Here is a 20,143-nt window from a genome sequence, read left to right as displayed (position 1 = left end):
TATTGGAAGCAATCCAAAAAGTTAGAGGATAGATACTTTTCCTGTGATGGCAGATATAAGAACTCAAATTCAGCAGATAAAACATGCATCTACATCTGGTGGGCAAAGCAAAAAAGGAAAGTATGAAGTCTTTACTTCTGCAGAATCGTTTTTCTCATGGTGTACACAGTAAAGGAAATTAATTTTTGTCAGCAAGTCAGTAGAAGGTTTAAGTTGTTCAACTGAATTCCAGCCAGTTGTCTCTTCACTTATAATGGATGCTATCAAAAATATGTACTTCCAGAAAGAAACTAATTGAGGGTAATTTTGCTGTGAGATGGTGAAGCCTAGCTAAGTGTTGTATTTAGTTTACTGAATTTAGCTGGCTGAGAAAATTGGATTCTGAGAAGGTTGAATTTGGAGACATTACAAGTAGGAGAAAATGGGAGGGAAGCTTAACTAAAATTTGTCATTATACAAAGGAAACTGCAAATTCAAGAAAGTGTAAATAAGATTGAGAAAGCATTTGTTTCTTTGGGAGAACCCAGTGAAAGAATTAAGAATCTACCACAGATACAATGTTAAAATATCATAACAGTAAGGCTGACCTGGAGGTAGGTAAATAAGAGTATTTTGCCACAGCATTCTTTGTAGGTTTAAGCTGTCAGGTGTGTGAACTTGCAGAATGTCCCATTCCAAGATTTAGCTCATTTTCTGTGCCACATTTTCACAGCCTGCAGTCAATCCCTTGGCAAAGTCACCAAGCAGTATCTGTGTTGACCAACTCAGAGGGAACTCAAGACTACAGGGCTGCAACTGGTGTGTGGCAGATGTAGCCAAAGACTCTTTCCTTGGTTAAGCCTTGCTGAAAGAGGATAAAGGGAGGAATACTATTAAGCACAAGCAAATTTGGGGCAAGAACTTAACAATGCTTTAAACATTTATTGCAAGAGGAAGTGATGAGAAGACTGTGGGACATTCTTGAGAAAGTGACCTACAGATACCCAGCCTCAATAGATATTAAATGTTTGAACAATTCATTAAGAAAGAGTAGATAGAATTGTTTTAAATATTTAGAATATCTCAACAGGTGCAAATGAGTCTGGCTTCCAGAAAATGAAATAATGGGGCTTGTTGTTTTAGAAAATATTTTCATTAAAATATACCTTACAAAATTGCTGAAGAAATGTATTTGTGCTGTTAAGCAAAGTCTTTTCTAAGTGCTTCAAGATTGTCTAAGTCCAAAGATTCAAATCTATTTTGGAGCCGTTTACATGCTGTGGAATCCATCTTGTGATGAGAACATCTACATGTTGAGGACTGAACTAAAGAACATTTTGGATTGAAATTTCAAGAAGATGAAATTTCAATGAAAATTTTAAGAAAGCCAAACCCTTGTTATTCACTAAAAATACAAATTAGGAATTGAAATCCCAGTCAATTCAAGGATGTTTGTAAGCATTTCCAATATATTTAAGACAGTGGAACTGTCATTATTCTTTTGGATTTTGAGAGACCGTTGTATATCCCATTCACTTAATTTTTGAGGTTGCTGAACCTATATAGTTTATGTTGTGTAGTAGCTCTGAAGCGAGGTAGGACAGGTGCCTCAGTTCTCTAAATACAGGGCTATGCATTGCAAAAATAAACAATTTATGTTTTTCCAAGTAAAACATTTCAGTTAAAGGTCAACATAAGATGGCATGAATTATAGATGAACTGAAGTTCCCAGAGCATCACAGCATGGCTTGCTGCATGGGAACATGACTTCTGAGGTTTTATCTGAAGCTATGTTGTGTTGTGAACCATATAATTATTAAAAAAAAAAAAGACCCAAAGTGAAAAGTGAAAAAGGGCTTATTTGATACGGTTGCATGATCTTCATCTGTGTTGCATATGTTTTAGCTTATTTGGACATTCAAAAAAGTTTTAAAAAAAATGTAATTGTTTAGATTTTTTTCATTGTGCTGTTGAGATTTCTTGCCATCTGAAATACACAGGGGAACAGGGATGTTGAAAAAATGCAAAGACATTAGATAAGCTGGAATCTTGTTGAGGCTTGGAGAGATTGTCTGCATTCCAGAAGTACAGAATCTGTTTTATTTTAAGAAGGCACAGATTTATCTTTTATAAATACTACTTTATTCTGCATGGCAATTTTAATTAGTGTGAACATCTCAATGTAACTCAGTGAGGGAAAGTTATGAGAATGCCCTGCTTTTGTGACTGGTTCTTAGCTTTCTTTCATACCATATTGGAAAAGAATTGGTAAAACCACATCTTGACTGCAATAGAATAAATTTAATAAAGCAATATATAATTTTGAAAAGAAAAACTCGATAACAAGAATATTGGGGTTAAATGAGCTTAAAGCAAGAGAAGGATTAGAGGTAAATTCCTGAAGAGCACTCTTCTGACCCACTGGTCAGAAGCACCTTCAGAAATTGGAACAAAAAAAAGTCTTCCCTTAAAATCAGATGGTAGAATTTGATAAAGCAAAGTTTGTTGACAATAAGTACAGCTGCTTGCAGAACAGGCAGGGACTCCACTGTCTGCAGGAATGTTTGGAGTAGGGAAAGAGATGTGTGGAGGGGAGCAGTTGGTGTTTGTGGAGGTCCCAGGCAGGATCTGTGCATGATGGGGGTTTGAACAACAGGCCTTGGATACTGCCGAAGATTAAACTATTCAAGAAACATCGTTGCAGCTGGACAGGAATATTTTAAAATAAATCTGCCCAGCTGATTTGCAAGTTCTCATCTTGAAGTATTTCTTGAAAGTGTCATAGCTCTGCCCCTGAGACTGAGCACCCCTTGTCTGTCCTTCAGCCAGCCAGAGAAGGAAGGGGGAGAAAGGCACAGCCTCAGGCAAGCTCTGTCTGCAGCCACTCTCCTGTCCAGAAGTTCCTGAGCTCTTGCCAGCCTTCCAAGCTGCCTTACCAGCTCCCTGGCAGTGTGAACACTTGCAGTTTGTGATCCCCAATCATTGTCCCTCTGTTCCTTTGAAGAACTGGGCTGCTGCTGACAGCTGACCTAAAAATGCTCGTGGTACCTTCTGCTGCTTTTGGAGGTGGTGCTCCACAGCATGACCAGCTCTACTCCACCAGTGCCAGCCTGTCCAATGTGTGCCCAGCTGTGCTGCCTGGTTACTGCTGCATGAACAAACCAAAATTTCACCTGAAAAATTGCTCTTACATTCATTCCACTTCCAAGGTAAAGGCAGTGGCAAGGGAGACATCAAAGCTGCAAATCTATTACCACCTTACTGATCTTACCAGGGAACAACAGAGGAGAAGCAAACCTCTCTGTCTGTGGGTATTCCATACTCCATGGAAAGATTCCTGCCTGCCCAGCCTAAGGGGGAAGTACTTCTGGGTTGTTATTTTTTTCTCACCTAACATTTCTGCTGTTAGTTATTGCTTTACATGGAGATGAAGTATGTGTGTGGTGTGTGTGTGTGTGTAGGAGCAAAAACAGCGTGGTGGACAGAAATAAATCTATACACTCCATGAAGCTGCTAAGTCTCTGCTCTGCTTGTGGAAATGAATTCACCGCACAACGTGATGTCTGCTGTGAACAAGATGGAAAGATGGCTTAAATCCTTGAAGGGCACCCCACACTAGTTCCTTTGCAGGAGTGTGAAAATGTCTATTTGCATGAGCTTCTCAGTTGGTGAGCCTACAGCCTTTTGCTGCAAAATGCTGCACCTTCGAATCTGTTACCTTAGTGATGCTTGTACTTCCAAATGTAGCAACTGCAGTTCCCAATATAGCCTGTGGATTGCTTGTCCACGTGACGTCGCCTTGTCTCCTGGCTTTCCTGTGTGTTTAACAACCACCCCGAAGTGTCTGTGTGTTTGCAGAGAAAAACTGGAGGAGGGGAAGAATAAAAAGAACATGGGAGAAGGGTGCTGCATGTTAAGTGCAGACCTGTGCCTACCTGCATATGTCCTGGATGAAGGGTCGGGCGGGGTTAGACTAGCTTGTAAAAGCCAATACTTTAAAAATTCTCCCTAGAAAAACAGGCTTGAATGGCACTGGTTTGCTGGTTTGATAAGTTAGTTTGTGTATGTTACAGCTCTTTATTTCATTATGAAGACAAGGACTTTCTAAGGAGCTGATAAGCCTCTGTGTAGGTGTATGTAAGTGTTTAATATGCAGCACCAAACTGATCCGAGTGCTGCACAGCTAAATGGTGTGATAGTGCTTGATGAATGAATCTGCTGGGGGTTAGCATGCAGACGTGACATTCATCAGTACCTGCTGCTGGAGAAACTTAACACAGGGAGAGCAGATCACGTTAAGAGGCTTGGAGTGAAGAAAATGGGAATAATTTAGAATTTCATTTGTGAAATCCCTTTCACAATTAAGGAGGGTTTGTGCTGAATGTTGCATTATCCTGCTGCAGGTCTCCTGTTTCCTGGGGGAATTTAACTATAAGAGATGAGACAAGGAGGTGTTCTCTAGAAGCATTCAGTCATGGAATTCTATTAAATCGTCAGACTGCCAAAAAGCTTTTTAGCGTCATGCTAAATTATAATTAGAGGTGATTAAGAAGCTTAAACGTGTCACAGGCTGAAGAAAAAGTTATGCTAAAAGTAGGAATGGCAGCCCAGACAAATTCCTGATTTAAAAATTCATACTAGAATGGATGCCAGTTGTCCAGTCAGAAATTTTTATTAAAATAAGAGGAAGATGTGCAGCTGCAGCTGCTGTTTTTTAGAATGAAGAGCTTTCTATAATGGGGATGGTAGGCAATTAGCATTGCTAAACTATGGGGAATGAGACGTGGCGAACACTTAGGAGATTGTTTCAAATGTCAGTTATATGAAATGTGTATAAAAGTGTTTTTCTTTTTCTAGAGACTTAATACCTATAGTTGCTGCTCTGGAGTATAATCAGTGGTTTACAAAGCTGTCCTCCAAGGATCTGAAATTAGTAAGTAATAAATTGAAACAATATATCTGCTTCTACCAGGCTATGCTGTGTTTTAAAGGATGCTGTTACATTTTTTAAAGTGAAATATTTTTGGCAAGTACAACTGGGCAATCTATTGCCAATTTTTTTTTTTTTTAATCCTGGAATCATATCAGGAAAGTATAAAATGTTGAATAGTTAGTTAGCACCATAAAAACACTGCTGAGAATCAGGTCTTGTCAAAATTTCAAATTATATAGTTTGAAAACTTCATTGGTTGACAGTAGTGGCCTATAGAACTTCATTAGGCATTGCTGACTCCCCCAAACAATATTATGTGACTGATTGGAAAGTAACTTCAAAGCAGCCAGAAATCTTAGTTGCTTTTTGGAGGTGAAGAGAAACGGCCAAGATTATGGGATTATTTCCTGCATAAAGTACATTTTTTCTGTGTAATTTTCATTGCAACTTGATGATGTCCTCTCCCAGTTTTCTAAAACACCGTTATGTGGCACCGGTATTTTTCCATATCAGTTTTCATTGCTAAAAACAAAAAGAGGGCATGTCTAAACCAGTTGGACTACTAAAATAAAGGCCAAGAAAAGCAGTAATTCAGTGACAATTTAAATATATCAAAACATGCTATTTCTCCCAAAGATTATAGTTACAGGTGGAGTTAGTGGTTTGCTTGAGAAACTGCTTTTATGCTTGCCTCCAGAAGCTTTTTGCCTTTAAAAATTAATATTAAATTTCCTCTTGTTTAAATTGATGCCATTTTATTGATCTGTAAAGCTCTCATTATATTGCTAAGCTGTCATTTCCAATGAAAATTCAATAGGAACTTATGTGATTCTTGGCAAAAGAGTAGGCAAAAAACTTCTTTCCTACTGGGAGATCTCTCTCAAAGTTATGCATGGAATAAAGGTGGTGGTATTTTTAGTGCTGTTGTAGTTTGCTGTTAAAATCAACATTGTTAAAAGGTACAATGCAATTAATCAGTTTCTGCTTCAATGAAGTGAGATAGTTTGCTTAGTTAGAAGACTGGCTGGTGTAGTTTGCTTAGAACAAAACCTGGCCCTGTTATCTATCTGAGATTCATTTATGTGAATGTTTCGGGTTTTTTCCTTAGTAACTTTCCTGTGGAAAACAAATAAACTTTGTCAGTCTAGAAAATGCATCAGTTACGCAAAAAAACCCAACCTCTTCCACGCATTCAATTTTTAAGTCAAAAATGAAGAAAATATAGATTGTTAGGCAGTAAATCCATGCCATAAGAACACTGCCAAGGGTCACTATGAGGTCAGACATGTCCAGAGGCCATCGAGTGCATTGTGTTTCACGAGTCCCACTCTGACATTGTGTTTGATACACAGTACCCACAGTGATTTTACAGTACAGACATGAAACTTTCCACTTGCAGTCACAGTACTGTAGAAATATTGTGATAATATTCTGAACTGTTAAAACATGGATGGTAAAGAAAGCATTGGGAAGATGGCTGAGTTGACAGTCTTCACCAAAAATTGTCAACCTTTACTGTGTAAAGAATTAATAAGATTTTACATGTGTGGTAGAGCAGATTTATTTTGTTTAGGGTGGGTTTATTTTGGACATTCAGTTAGTTTAAAAGTATAAAAAAACCCCCAAACCCTGAAAAATACACAAACTAGAAAATGTCAGATGGTCATTAGAGACAAAGATATCCCTGGTATGAATGTCACATTGTTGCCTTTAAAGGCAGGTAACAGAGTTTCAGCACTTCATGATCATGACTAAAATTCAGCTTTGAATGTCACATGAGCGCTGATTAGTGTGAGCTGTGGGAAGAAAAAGAAAAGTCAAATCCAGAAGCAAAATAAAAGTTTATAATAAAAGGTGATGAGGTACAGAGTTCATTGCAGGGCTTTTGAATGATTACGGGTTTTATCTCTCTATCTGAATGAGCAGAGCAAGCAAACTCTTTTGTTGTCATGTTTTGCTCATGGCACTTGCAAATATCCATGCAAATTCTAGAATTCAACTGCAGTAAGAACATGAGATGGGATTTGCTTCTCCATAGGCTGGAAGAATTCATATTCAAATATACTGGCCCTTAACCACTAGTCCTTGGGAGTCTTTGGAGGACCTCTCTAGCTAGGGTACTTTTGCTCCTGAGGTTTTTTGGGATTTTTTTCTGTTTGTTTGCCTTCTAACATATTTCTTTGTGTTTAGTTGTCATTCCTGGTCAGGCTTTATTCTCCTTTGCACTAGTTACCACTTTTTTCTGCAGGACTAGTGTGCATATGAATAAGATTTCTTTTAAAATTGAGTGAGAGTTTTTCCTGAACCACATGATTTAGATTGTTTTCACTGTCATTATAAAAATTCTGCCCCTTTTGGTTATGCAGCCTGATTCATTAGTTACTTGCTTTTAGTCTGCCTCCTGCTTCTCTTAAGTCTTTTCCAGAAGTCTTCTGTTCACTCTCCTGAATGTTTCTGGTATTTTTACTTCCTTATTTGTGTATAACAAGAAGATGGTTGTGGCCTGGATCCCATTACAATGTACAGCTTAACTCGATAACTGTCTGTTCCATGTTTGTGTTCTTTAACTCTGTTCTGTCTTTTCTGTGGCAGTCCACTGATCTCTGTGAGCAGATACTGCGAGTGGTGAGTAGGTCCAGTCGCTTGGAAGAGCTGGTATTAGAGAATGCCGGGCTTAGAACGTAAGTAATTCCTTCACAATGTCACTTCAGGTGCTGCTTGCTCCCACTAAAAGGGATGTGTGGTGTTTGTTAGCCAGAATAAGCATTTAAAAAGCTGTGCTCAATGTTTGTCTAGTTCTGAGGAGCCTCTAGTCACAAGCTTTTTATCAGATTTTCCAGAGGGTCTGTATGTCCAGAAAATCCCTTTCAACTGGTATTTTTTAGGATTCTGCGTAGAGGGTTGGGCTAAGTGGAGCTAAGTGATTGAAAGAGAGCATAAACCTTAAACTGGCTCCTACTGTTCCTCTCCCAAATATGGGTCCAATAGAGTATCAACACCTTTTTATCATTTAAAAAACAGAGGTTGGTTTTGTTAAAAAAAGGATACTATGCCATCTTGCATAACATGTTGTTGTTTCATTTACAAATGAGCTGGTGTTATCTTAATGTGGATTTCTGTCTGCTCAAATATAAGAGGACTTCTACATTAACAACTCTTTTGAAGAAAGTAGATCAGTAAGTTTAATGGCTTGCCATAGACTTAGAGGGAAGATACACAGGAATAAGCCATATAATTAAATCCTTGCATATGTTTTAAATATAGTAAGTTGTAGTTACTAGGTATTTGCTTTTTTCCCCCCCTTCACAGGAAATAGAAGCAAAGTTCAAGTTACTTCCAGCTGTGCTAGTTTATACTTGTAGTGCTTGTTTTAGTGTTAGGGTAGTGTCCAAGACAATGTAGACAAGATAAACTCTAGAGCTATTGTATTTTTTTTTTAATTTTATTTAAAAAGCAGTGTAAAGGTGGGAGAAGTAGAACACTATGTAGAATTACAAATAAAGGGAAATGAGCACATGGGAGATATTTGGTGTGCCTTACATTGTCTCCTCTTCCATTGTTGGGATCTTTTTCTCCTTTTTAAAGTGCATTTTGTGTTGAAATGCCTTTGAAAGAAAATTGCCTACATGACACAAGAAATCTGAGGTTGAGTTTGGAATAATATGGGAACTAGTGCACTGTCTTTAATAGCTGTCATTCAAACATAAGCCCCTGGTTTTAATCTTGTTTTCCAGTATGTGCCTTGAAATCTAGTGATAATCATTAATATTAAAGGATATGTTGAATACCTTTGCACATTGCCTACCTTTATTTATCATGGTTGGATTAACTGCTTTCAGTTTTAACAGGACCTGACAGATAATCAACCTGTGACTTTGGTTTTCCTGTCTCCATATACATGCAGAGTGTTTGGCATTGTGCCTTGGTGTGTATCTGTTCTGATCAACACTGTCTGTTTTTGCCAAGGATGCATTTGTCAGTTTTGCCATTTTTCATATCTGTTTGCTAGGAGATCCTGTTGTTGCTGGCTATCTTCCTTCCCATGGCTTACAGACCAGTCATTTTTAATGAGCTGTGATAAAATGCCAAACCAGGGTTAAGCAAGAGCTACCAAGAGTAAAGCTGTAGGAAATAACCTGAGCAGCTGCAAGAACATATTTCCTCCTGCAGCAGAGTCAGTTTAAGATAATTCTGTTCTTTTCTATCTCCAGCCACTCATTTCTGTGATTTGGTTTGGGCCACAGCCTCATAAACACTTGTCATCCTCCCAAATGATGAAACAGCAAACTATTGTGCAGTAGCGGTAATAAAGACCCAGAACTAGGGAAGTGTGAACTTCCTGTTGGGAAAAACAGGATGTCAAATGAAAGCCCCTGTCTGATAAGATTTGTGCTTTCCAGTTTAGATGCTCTTGGAAATTTTATCCCCTTTTCTATTGCTTTAACTACACATAAAGGATGCAGTTTAGATACCACTGGAAGGCTTCAACGCATATAGCATTCACTAATGATTTCGTGAGTGTTTTAATTAACATTTGTGATGTCCAGACTTCAGGGAGAGCAGAGTCATTCAGGCTGGCCCAAAAAAATAAGCTTGAAAAGAGTGTTAATCTTTGAGGTATTTTAGAGGAATGAGTCAGTATGTGATAACCAAAATACTGATTTCTGAGTGGGTAGCTCAGCTTATTGATTAGGCTGGGCTTTGGTGTCTACCAGGCTTTGAAGCTTGGCCTGACAGGCACGGGCTGTGTATGGTGGGAGCTGCCTTTGGCCTGCACTGATGGGAGATGCTAAATGGCAAAGACTTGGATATTAGGAAAAGGTTCTTCCTCCAGAGGGCGGTTGGGTGCTGAAGCAGGCTCCCCAGGGAGCCAGCCTGGCCCCAACCCTGCCAGAGCTTAAGGAGCATTTGGACAACAGTTTCAGGCACATGGTGGAGTTGTTCGGGTCCAACTCCCGTTCAGCACCAGGGGTTGGACTCAATCCTTGGGAGTCCCTTCCAACTCAGGATATTCTGTGATTTCCATGGAACTGCAAGACGGACTTCCCAGTCTGCAAAGGCCTGATTGGAGAAGTTTGTGCTAGTGGTTTATTTGTTGCACTTCCATGTTCTCTGAAAGCTGGCATGCAGAATGTCCCTGCCTCCTTTCAACAGGTCCTGTGCAGCCCTGTTCCAAAGAGAGTGGCCAGCTGCCACATGGAGAACAAGAGAAGTGCCTGTTGCTGGACTTTGAGGGCCTAGAGGGCCTTTGACAGTCAAGTAGAGTCTTATCTTTCCCTTCTTGACAATGTCCTTAGACCTAACAGTGTTGCTTCCTCCCACACATCCTCTATTTTTCTGTTACAGGGATGTTGTCTAGACAGATCTCAAGGAATTGTTTTGTTTGTCTGAGATTTCCAGATTGGTAGTATTCTTTCCCTTGAAGAAATATCCTTAGTCTGTCATGAATCTTTTTGGAGCTTTACCTTCAAGCCTCAGTAAGCTTGTTTTGGCCAAGCATGGCTGTGTAATGCATACAGAGAAAGCTTGATGCTTTTCAGGGAGTTTCAGACTTACACTACATGCTCTGTTCCTAAGTGTGCAGTTAAAAGAAGTAACAGATTTTATGACTTGAAACAAATAGTGAACAAAGGAGGAGAAGAGATGTTCCCCCATGAGCAGAGCCAAGGTGCCTCTGTTTATGGCAGACATTGCACAGAGTGTGTGTTATTTGTTTGTATTATTTTTTCCAAAATGAGCCTTGGAGCCCTTTGAGCCCAATATAGATAATCCAGTGCTTTGTGGTGGAAGTCGCTTTGCTGTGCCTTTGCTGAGTAGTTCACACAGACTCTAGTTGTCTAAAACCCTCTGGTAATCCTGCCTATATTGTTGGTAAAAGCTGGGGCAGAGTTTGTAAACAAGCCTGGAGGTATAGGCAAAGTATTGTAACGACAAGAATCTGTTAGAGATACAGGAAGAGGAGGAAACTCTCAAGAGGAAAGGGTTTGTTGCTTTTTAATTCAAAACCTCATTTTTCCTGGCTGGACATAAGGAGCTTGATTCGGATGCCTAAGGGCAGGCATCTAGTACCATTTGAAATGCTGGAGGATTTTCAGAGTGTTGGCAAATGTCACTGAGGACCTACAGGAGATCTGTAGTCTTCTGCAGCAGCAGCTGGTAGCAAAGCAGGAGACCCTGGGGCCTCTCAGGTGGCAAGGTTTCAAGTCCAGAAGTTCCTTTTGTTGAGTGTTTGTATTCACAGGCTGCTTGTATTTTAGGAAGAGAATATGTTTTTCCTAAAGGCAGCCCTTCATCATGCATCTGCAGTGCTGGAACCAGTTCTAGCCCCAGAAGGACGCAGGGTTTCAAAGAGAAATTAAACTTCCCTGGAGCATCCCTGTACTCCAGTAAACTTTGTAAACCTCAGATAACCAAAAGCTATGGAGGCTATTGCTGTTCAGCTTCCTTTCTTTTCCAAATACTAGAAGAGGATGCTGCCTCCTCTGTGGTTCTCAGCACAGAGTTTTGTGGTAGGCAGGATCTGTTCCAAGGAAAGAGAGCAGTGTTAATGAGCATTTTGGTAGTTCTCCACCATTGCCCTACAGGAGGAGAAATAATATACTTCAAGGCAGAAGGAATTTCAAGACATCATTTTGCTTTCTATCTTGGTGTCTAACTCAGGTGAAGTAAGAGCACTGAAGTTACAGCCTCACTTTATCAAAGGCTCACAGAAGGTCTAGTTCCTTATCACATCATGGTACAAGAACAGGTTTGAGGATTTGTGTTAGAGCTGATAGACATCAGCCTTCTGACTTCATGCAAGGAATGTGTCTCCACCAGAGTGTGACAGTGTGGTATGCAACAAAACCCAAGCTAGCTTTCAGCTTAGTGCTGTGGGTGGTGGCAGTCCAGCTGCAGCAGAGCACTTGCAGACAGGGCAGTGCTCCCTTGCCTCTCAAGTGGCTTTGGAGCAGAGGTCATGCAACTACATTTGCCCACCATAGTTGGTTAAGGTTGCTTTAAAGCTCTCTGTGCTGCCTGGCCTGGCTGTTGTCAGCGTTACAGAACTGATACTCTGCATCTCTTTTGGATCCATTGCTGGCACTGTGATCAGCCAGTCATGCCCTTTGATGCTTCTCACTGTAAAAAGAAGCAAAAGACCAGCTCATCAGTGTGCTGCTGCTCTCTGAGAGAGCTATTCCTGCTGTTTTATAAGGTTAGAAATACTTGTGGATGTGCTGCAAAGCCCATCTGTTTGAGTGACTGTTGGCAGAAAGCTGCTGCCAGTGAGCAGGATGGCTTGTGAGTGAAGGAGGTGGTGGTGGGCAAGTTGATGTGTATCTCCAAATCCTGTGGCGTGCAGAGAGATGGAAGATGTGGTCAAGTTTTGAGTTATTCTGTGTAACTCCTGTTTTATACCTTCAGATCTCTGTCAAAAGCATTTTAGTCTTTGATTGTATACTCTTCAGGTCTCTTAGCTCACAGAATGAATAAATAACAAAGTGGCTCCCTGTGAAAGATAGCAAATTAGCCAGATAAGTGTTGTTTAGAACCACGAGGAATCAGTGCTCTGCACTAGCAAAGGCCACTTGTGTCTAGTAATCCCTTGATGCTTTTAAGCTTTGTATGTGCTGTTGGTAGAGGAGATAACAGGATTCCTTCTCCCTCTCTTTTTTTGTTGCAGGGATTTTGCACAGAAACTAGCCAGTGCCCTAGCCCATAATCCCAACTCAGGACTCCATACGATCAACCTTGCTAGCAATCCACTTGAAGATAGAGGTAATGTAACATTTACTTTTTTCCCTTTCTAGAAATGTAATAGGAGGATTATTCTTTGCCTGAAGAATAGGTTATTGTTTTGTGCTAATGCTGCTGTAAATTTCTGTTGTTCACAAATAACTGAGAATTGCCATTCTTTTTGACTCATGCATATCCATTGGTGTGTTGAGAAATATTTCAATGTCTGAAACCAACCCTGGATTTTAAAGGAAGACAAAACACAGTGATTGTTTTAAAAAAACCCTCTACTTTTTAGAAGGTGTCCATTTTTAAAAGCAGTGTAATCAGTAGAAAGATGAAGCGTAAGGCAACTTTCTTGGATTGCATTTTTCTGATGGTTTTGTGTTTTTATTTCAGCTGTAATGCCATATTTCTTTTCAGTATGAAAATTACCTCTTTTTCTCAGCTCTGTGGTGGCCTACCCTGTTGTGATATCTTGGTGATGTTCAATAATACTGGCATAACTGGCATTCCTATGGAGCAAAGTGCTTTTAACTCCACAAGATGGAAAGTCAAGCTGAACAGCTCTGCTTTTCTCAGACTAGGCACCGCTAGGCATGATTTCAGTACATATCAAGTCATTCCTCTCCCTTGTCTACTCTTTTTTCACCCAAGAGGCATTTATTTTTAAAATAAGGTTACATTCTTTCAGTCTGGAGTTGACCCTTCAGCATTGCCCATGTGAGATTTCCATTTGCTTCACTTAATGCATTCCAGGCACACAGTGTTCTAGGATCAGACTGTCTTGTGCTCCTGTTGGGCCAGAAGAAAAATAAGAATTTTACACAGTGAACCTTTTCTTGTTTTATTTGGTTTGTTTGGGGGAAATGTTCTATTCTCTTTGCTGTCATGATTCAAAATAGAAAAGCTGTTCATTCTGATTACAACCTGATGGACTCAGAATGTTGTTAACACAGAATTTTGTAGGTGTCTCTTCTTTCTTGCTGGTTCAGTGAGGAGAAAAATAGCTGGGAAGGGGGTTTTCTTCCCTTCTACATCTGTATCACTTTTCTTTTGACTAGAAGCAAGTATGATAATGTTTTTGTTTTTAACCTATTCTAAGTAGTTTTTTTATTTGAAATTGTTCACATGAATTGCTTTAACTCTTCTGATTACCTCTTGCCTGCTGATTATTGCTTGTCCTTGTTAAGATTCTCATCACATGGAAGCCAGTGCTTTGCTGAAGAGTGTTATTGTTACAATGTGCCGCAGGCCTACTGCATTTTACAGAAATTTCTGTTGTAAGCTGGAAAAAAGGCTGCTACATTGTTGATTCTGCTTTTGAAGAAGTGTATTTAGATTGTGTTATTTGAAATATTTTTTTTTTCCCTAAGAAACTCATTTTTATCCTGGAAGCAAAACAATTGACCGAACATTGGCTACTCTACGGTGCAGGGGATCTTTTTTCATTTTTTAAACATATCCATGGGGGTGCTTTCTTTGCAGCAAATCTATAGATTCAAGCCATTCTGCAGTATCCACATATAAAACAAAAATGAAATGTAGAATCTACAACTTGGAGAAATTAGTAAGGTTTTTTCATTATCTCAGCCTCTCCTATCAAATATGCAATTAAGATTTGACCTTTTCATTAGAATGAGATAGGTTATAGAGTACTTAGAAATTAATTATAATTGTAATGTGCAAATACTGCAACTTTTCAATTCAGGAAAATTCCCTGGGTACAAGGTAGATTATTTCTGAGACTAATACCTGAAAAGTTTGTTATCAATCTTGTCTGTAAAAATTTAGCCACACTGAAGTGATGACAGCTTTACTTTTGGCTCTACTAGGATCAGAATTTAATCTCATATTTTGTTAAAAATAATGCAAAACAAACATACTGAAGCCTAGTAGTAGTCAAATTCCAAACTGTGTGCCTGTATGCAGCTACAGCTAACTGCATTTCTGCCATGTGAGCTCTCATCTCTGTTATGCCATTAGCAAAAATGAGTCACCTAACGGGTGTCCAAGGGCCAGAGCAACCAGAAGCAGTTTTTCTTTTCTGCCCCTGATTCCATATCTTATAACTTAACGCCCATGCTAGTAAGATGTGAAAATTATTTAGCTTGGCTAGAACAATAATTAGCCTGGAGATTGTTAGCTAAATACAAAGATGGAGAGGAAAAACTATTTACTGCAGCTCTTAGTAAAAATGGTTTATAGCAAAAATTACATTTGTTGTATCCTTAGTGATAGTGATTGTCCTTATAGAGCTATGGAAGAAAATTCTGTTAGTATGATTTGATTCATTCTTGCTGAAAATTGGTGAAGGTATATGGTTACCTTTGTGCTTTACAGTAAATGATTCCAAGGTCTCATGGGTCAAATGCTTTAGCAATATAAATAAAAAAGTGTGTATTGTTTTGAGCTGCCTGGGTGTTGCACACAATGCTTTTACAAAAAGCATTAAAAAAGACCCTACCACAGTATGTGCAAGGTAGCTGGCTCCTCCATTATCAATGATAAGTAAAACAGAATAAAACCAGAGTAAATGTAGATATGTGACCTACAGTTTCACAGACTGTTCCATGTCTGTGTATGTGGAAAGGGTATCAGTTTTTTAATTACTATCTTTTCAATCAAGTAAAAGGTTTCACCCTCTTTCTCTGTGCCCTTTTCTCTCCAAATGAATTGCTGTAGACTTCTGTATTTCACACCTCAGGTTAAGCCTGGAGTTTCTATGTTGATTTATTACTCTAATAAATATTTCACAGCCTAGTTGCATTGTTATTTAGGATGTAGCCCCTTAATCAAATATCAATCTTTTGCTTAAAATGGAGCATTAAATTTGTAGAGTCAGGAACTTGGACACACTGGGTAAAGGCTTTAATGCAAAGTGCCTTCTTATGGTTTTCTTCTTTTGTTGAATTTGTGCTGAGGTAGTCCAGTCTCAGCATCTTAATAGGTTTTTACTCTTTAGGATTGCAAGCAGTTGTGGCATTTCCAAGCCTGTGTCCTGGCTGATAGCCTGCAGGCTGCTGTAAGGGAATTAAGTGGTCATTATGACTTGGTAAAGGTTTCAGGCTCTTAGGGTTTGCCTCAGAAAAAGAGGGTGATGTTGGCTAATGTGGGTGCCTTTCTTGCCTTGACAGCCCTTCCTTTTAAAAGAAAATAAAAATAGTTTAAAGTTTTGTGTGAAACACCATTGTTGGGTTTTAGTTTGCACTTAGATTTTTTTAATTTAGTTTTTTTCCTGAAACATAAAGCTTCCAGATTTTCCAAATGCTGACTGCTTGGTGTGTGTAATAGCTTCACTTTGACTCCTTCCCAAAAGTACGTGTGTATTATAAAGTTTTTAAACTAATTAAGGAGGATTACTGATGGTTAAAACCAAAGGTTCCTATCTGTTGTTCAGTGGTTAGCAAAGCAGGGATCTTGATTACATCAGTAAAAGGTTCATAAAATGACAGGGCCCACCTGCACAGTGAGTGCAGTTCCTCTTCAAGTGTCACTGGTGCTGTTTGCCCCTGCTGAGATTTGCTGGGAAAACCTGAGGTCACAGAGCTCACCTGAAAACATCTGTTTTGTCTTTGCTCCCCCAACAGGTGTGTCATCTTTGAGCATCCAGTTCGCCAAACTTCCAAAGGGACTGAAGCACTTAAATTTATCTAAAACCTCCTTGTCACCTAAAGGTAGGTTTTATAAATATGCCTCTTTTTCTCTTCTAAAACTTTCAGACTTACATACAAAGAATACTTTTTCTTAACAGATTATAAAATTATTCATTTTGTTAATTATTTACATGTATTTTCTCAACAGTGCAGCTGCTTTTTTTGCAGTCCTGGGTTGCTGAACCCTTGGGCTGGGTTTTGACTACCCTCAGCACTTTGATAAACTCAGACTTGCTTCTGTAAGGGTTAACTTTGAACCTGTATTATAAAGGAAGACTGAAATTAGGATTGACATGACAGATGTGTTTCATATGCACTTCAAAAAAATGTCTGAAGCAAAAATGTGTAGGGGAATTTCCAAATGTTTTGTACACAGTGCTTTTATGAAACCAAGCATTGTGACAATAGCTGGTGAGTGACTTGCTCTGACTAAAGACTTCTTTGTTTTATAATTTACAAATTTCTGATTTTATATTGTAATTGAAATGGTTGTATGTTTTAAAAGTGATAACAGCAGTGAAGCAGAAGCCAGAAGCTTTCAGGATTTTTTACATTTTTGTTTTACAAATAATAGGAGCAGTGACCTCTTGCACAGATGGCACAAACCCAGGGTCTCCTTGTATAGGTAATGGGTGTTAAAAAGAGAAAAACCACAGTGACATTATTGCTGCTTTTTTGTAGATGTTGATGACCTGGAAAAGATGACTGAGTTAGCAGTATGAAGGACATCAGTTGATAACAGACAGACACCATGCCCTTTTATCCTGTTTATTATTGCTCTGTGAAGTGCAGATTCTGTATTCTCCTTAGCTTCAAGGATTAACCTGGGGAAATATGGGTGGGGTAAAGGACTATTTGTTGTTTTATTATGGGTGCCTATGGCTCTTATGCTTACATAAACAATGAATCCTAACATGAGTTTATTCAATAATGATTTTCACTAAAAATACTTTTATTGAACTCTGAGGTTGTTGTTTTCTACTGCTAACTCAATTTTTGACGACAGTTGGTTAAGAATCTTGACTAATGTAACATGTACTCTTGAAATGAGATACTTGTGAATTTAACAGAAATTTATGAAGTTCTAGTATGTTCATTCATTCTCTACTTTCCTTCATGCGAGCTGAATTATTTCAGCAAGCGATTTTGAAGTTTGAGTCGAGAGAACATTCTAGCAACATTTCCTTCTTCTTAAAGAGTGAATGCCAGCTTGATGAAGTTCACCCACACATCTCTTGTCAGTGAAAGTGAATTCTGAGGTTATTAAAAGAATCTGAAGGTTTTTAACATCCTTTTAAAAGATGATCTTTAAGCAAAAGCTGAAAATATTTTCCAGTATGTCTAATACTGATGACCTTCAGATTAACACATTACCATTAATGTTGTCCCATGGAAGCTCCTCAGTATTTCGTAAAAATAGTATATGCCATGTCTTAAAATGGGAATTTTTACAACCGTCAGGACCTGAAGCAACTCAGGTTGCTGCAAAGCTGTCAGTTCCTCTCTAACCTAAGAAGACAGCAATGATTTGGTTTTAACTTGGGAGGCTATTTTTGAACTTGTAATACTTTCTGTGGAGAAAGTCTAAAAGAATCCCTGGATCTTGGATTCAGTAGACTCCAAAGTGCATGTATTTGTTACTCCAACCTTTTTTTCTCTTCTTTTTTCTTTTATCTTTTTGTTAATTTTTTAAGCTTTTCATAAATTCAGAACAAAACCTCACAGGCTTTGACCTTATTTTAAAAGTGCTTTCTATTTGAGATAAGTTTCTGAGATTGACAAGTGAAGTTCAGGTGGCAACTTCCCAGCTGATCTTTCTTCAAATATTGTTATCTCCAAGTTCCTGAGAGCTATTAACAGTCTGAGCCTCCTGAGAGTGGTAAAAGAGCATAAAAGATTGTCTGCAAATGAAAGTGAGATTACTGTTAGAGTATAGTATGAGGTAGTGTGAAGTTCAAACATAAATTTATTGATTTGAAGATTCTGGTTAAATGGAAAATTCTAGTATAGTCATTCAAAGATAAAGCTTGCTTTTCTGTGTCCAAGCCAGAGGCTAATTAAAAAAATCCCTCATTCACATTGTTTGCCTTCACTGATGTGGCTGATTTTGAGCAGTTGGCCCTTTTAAAGCATGAAACAAGCTGCAATATTATTAATTGTTTGCTAGCTCAAGCATGAAACAAGCTGCAATATTATTAATTGTTTGCTAGCTCTTCTTCTCCCTCAAAGTCAAGACACTGCTTCTGAATTCCCAGAATTGGTTCTTGGTTGTACATTCTGAATTACTGGTGGTTTAACCCAGCTGGAACCCCAGCTGATAACAAGGTACCATCGAGCAACAAGGACAAAATTGCATTTGTTCCTTCTTCTTGGTGTTGCTGGCAAATGTTGTTGAGAAGGCTCGCTAAAGTGAGTCCAAAGCTGTAATGTCAAATATTTAAACAGAGCTTTGAGATCTCTCCAAGTTTCAAAAAGTATTAGTTTGCAGTTTACCTTTTGCAACAGTGTGTAGATTCAACAACACCATCTCAGGCTACAAGAAAAATGATGCTAAGCAGAAAAGATTTGAGACTTGACAAAGGTGTTGCTGTGCTTTGCTACTTTCCAGTTTCAAAAGCTTCCTGAAACCAGGAGCCACACTACTAATATGGGAGACTTTCTTAATATTTGAAAGCTCAGAAAATTAAAGCACTGACATCAGTATTTTTGTCTTCGGTAACTTGCTAGCTGTTTCTTCCACATCTTCACTGGCAAATCAGTTTTGTAAGTTTTTAAGTGAAGACTGGATGTGTTTTATCCATTGAATGCCCATCTAATTTCACTGACCAATTTTGGGAAATCGTTGAATGTTGTGTAGTAGATCACTTGCCTTCTGTATAGCTTTGGCCAGGCACTTAGAAAAAAACTGCTGCATCAACTAAAGGACACAGTGATGCTTATACATGTAAGAAAAGCATGCATGTAGTGCTTGAAAGGCAGCAAAGACAATCTACAATAAATTGATAAGTTGATGATAAGCTGCAGAGTCCTCAGATGAAATTTAGATTTGAAGGAATCAGAAATAGCCATGTCCTAATTTGTATTTTGAAAAGCTGAAAAGTTTCAATGGAAGAAAGCCCTGACTGTTTTGTTCCCAATGTGAGCTTTTTAATTTTAATCTGAAAAATATGTGTTTGTTCTGAGAGTCTTTATGTGTCTCATGGTACTTTTAATTAACTATTTTTATGAAATTAGAGGCAAATACATGAATTGAAGTATTTTTAATTTCTAGGTCTCATCAGTTGCTTTTGAAGTTCCGGCGATTATAATTGTTAATGTACTTGGTCTTCCACAGATAGTTTTATCTAAATATAATTGTTTGTAGGAAGACACTGGCTTAACATTATGGAGTAAACTGTGTTTTTAAAATCTGCTTGAAAATGGATCTGGATACATCCTGGATCTGGGACGTATAACACACTGTGGCTCCATCAGGGCAGTTGGGAAAGTGTGGTCCAGGGGGAACTGGACATGCTGTGTCAGGGAAAGGTCCCATACCTGCCTGGTGATCTGTGTTCCTCAGCTGCAGTACAGTGATGGCAGTAGGAGGTCATTAAACATTTGCATGTGTCTGCGTTCACTGAAATTGTGCACTTGCAGGCTCTGGGCCAGTTTTGTGTGGAGCTGGCTCAGCTGAGTTGTGACCCCTTTTTTTGGCAGGGGTGAACAGCCTTTCCCAGTCACTGAGTGCCAACTCGCTGATCGCCAGCACGCTCGTCTATCTCGACCTCTCAGGGAACGCGCTCCGCGGAGATGATCTCTCAGTAAGTGCTTTCCTCTCATGGGAGGTAATGAATGCGTGTGTTAATTAATGTTTGAG

General features: G+C 38.8%; 1 protein-coding gene across 5 annotated transcripts in view; it reads left to right on the top strand.

The window, feature by feature from the left end:
• CARMIL1 (capping protein regulator and myosin 1 linker 1) overlaps nucleotides 1-20,143 on the top strand; it is a 189,726-nt gene that overhangs the window by 88,571 nt on the left and 81,012 nt on the right. For all 5 annotated transcript variants that reach the window (XM_036398485.1, XM_036398468.1, XM_036398461.1 and 2 more), the window contains exons 9-13: nucleotides 4,837-4,912; nucleotides 7,505-7,593; nucleotides 12,576-12,670; nucleotides 16,219-16,305; nucleotides 19,984-20,087. In XM_036398485.1, coding sequence (XP_036254378.1) covers nucleotides 4,837-4,912; nucleotides 7,505-7,593; nucleotides 12,576-12,670; nucleotides 16,219-16,305; nucleotides 19,984-20,087 — 451 coding nt within the window. The remainder of the gene's footprint in view (nucleotides 1-4,836; nucleotides 4,913-7,504; nucleotides 7,594-12,575; nucleotides 12,671-16,218; nucleotides 16,306-19,983; nucleotides 20,088-20,143) is intronic.

This window comes from Molothrus ater, chromosome 1 (genome assembly GCF_012460135.2).
Source record: "Molothrus ater isolate BHLD 08-10-18 breed brown headed cowbird chromosome 1, BPBGC_Mater_1.1, whole genome shotgun sequence".
Classification (NCBI taxonomy): Eukaryota; Metazoa; Chordata; class Aves; order Passeriformes; family Icteridae; genus Molothrus; species Molothrus ater.
The sequence above is the reverse complement of the archived record's forward strand: the minus strand, read 5'-3'. Positions and strand labels throughout refer to the sequence as shown.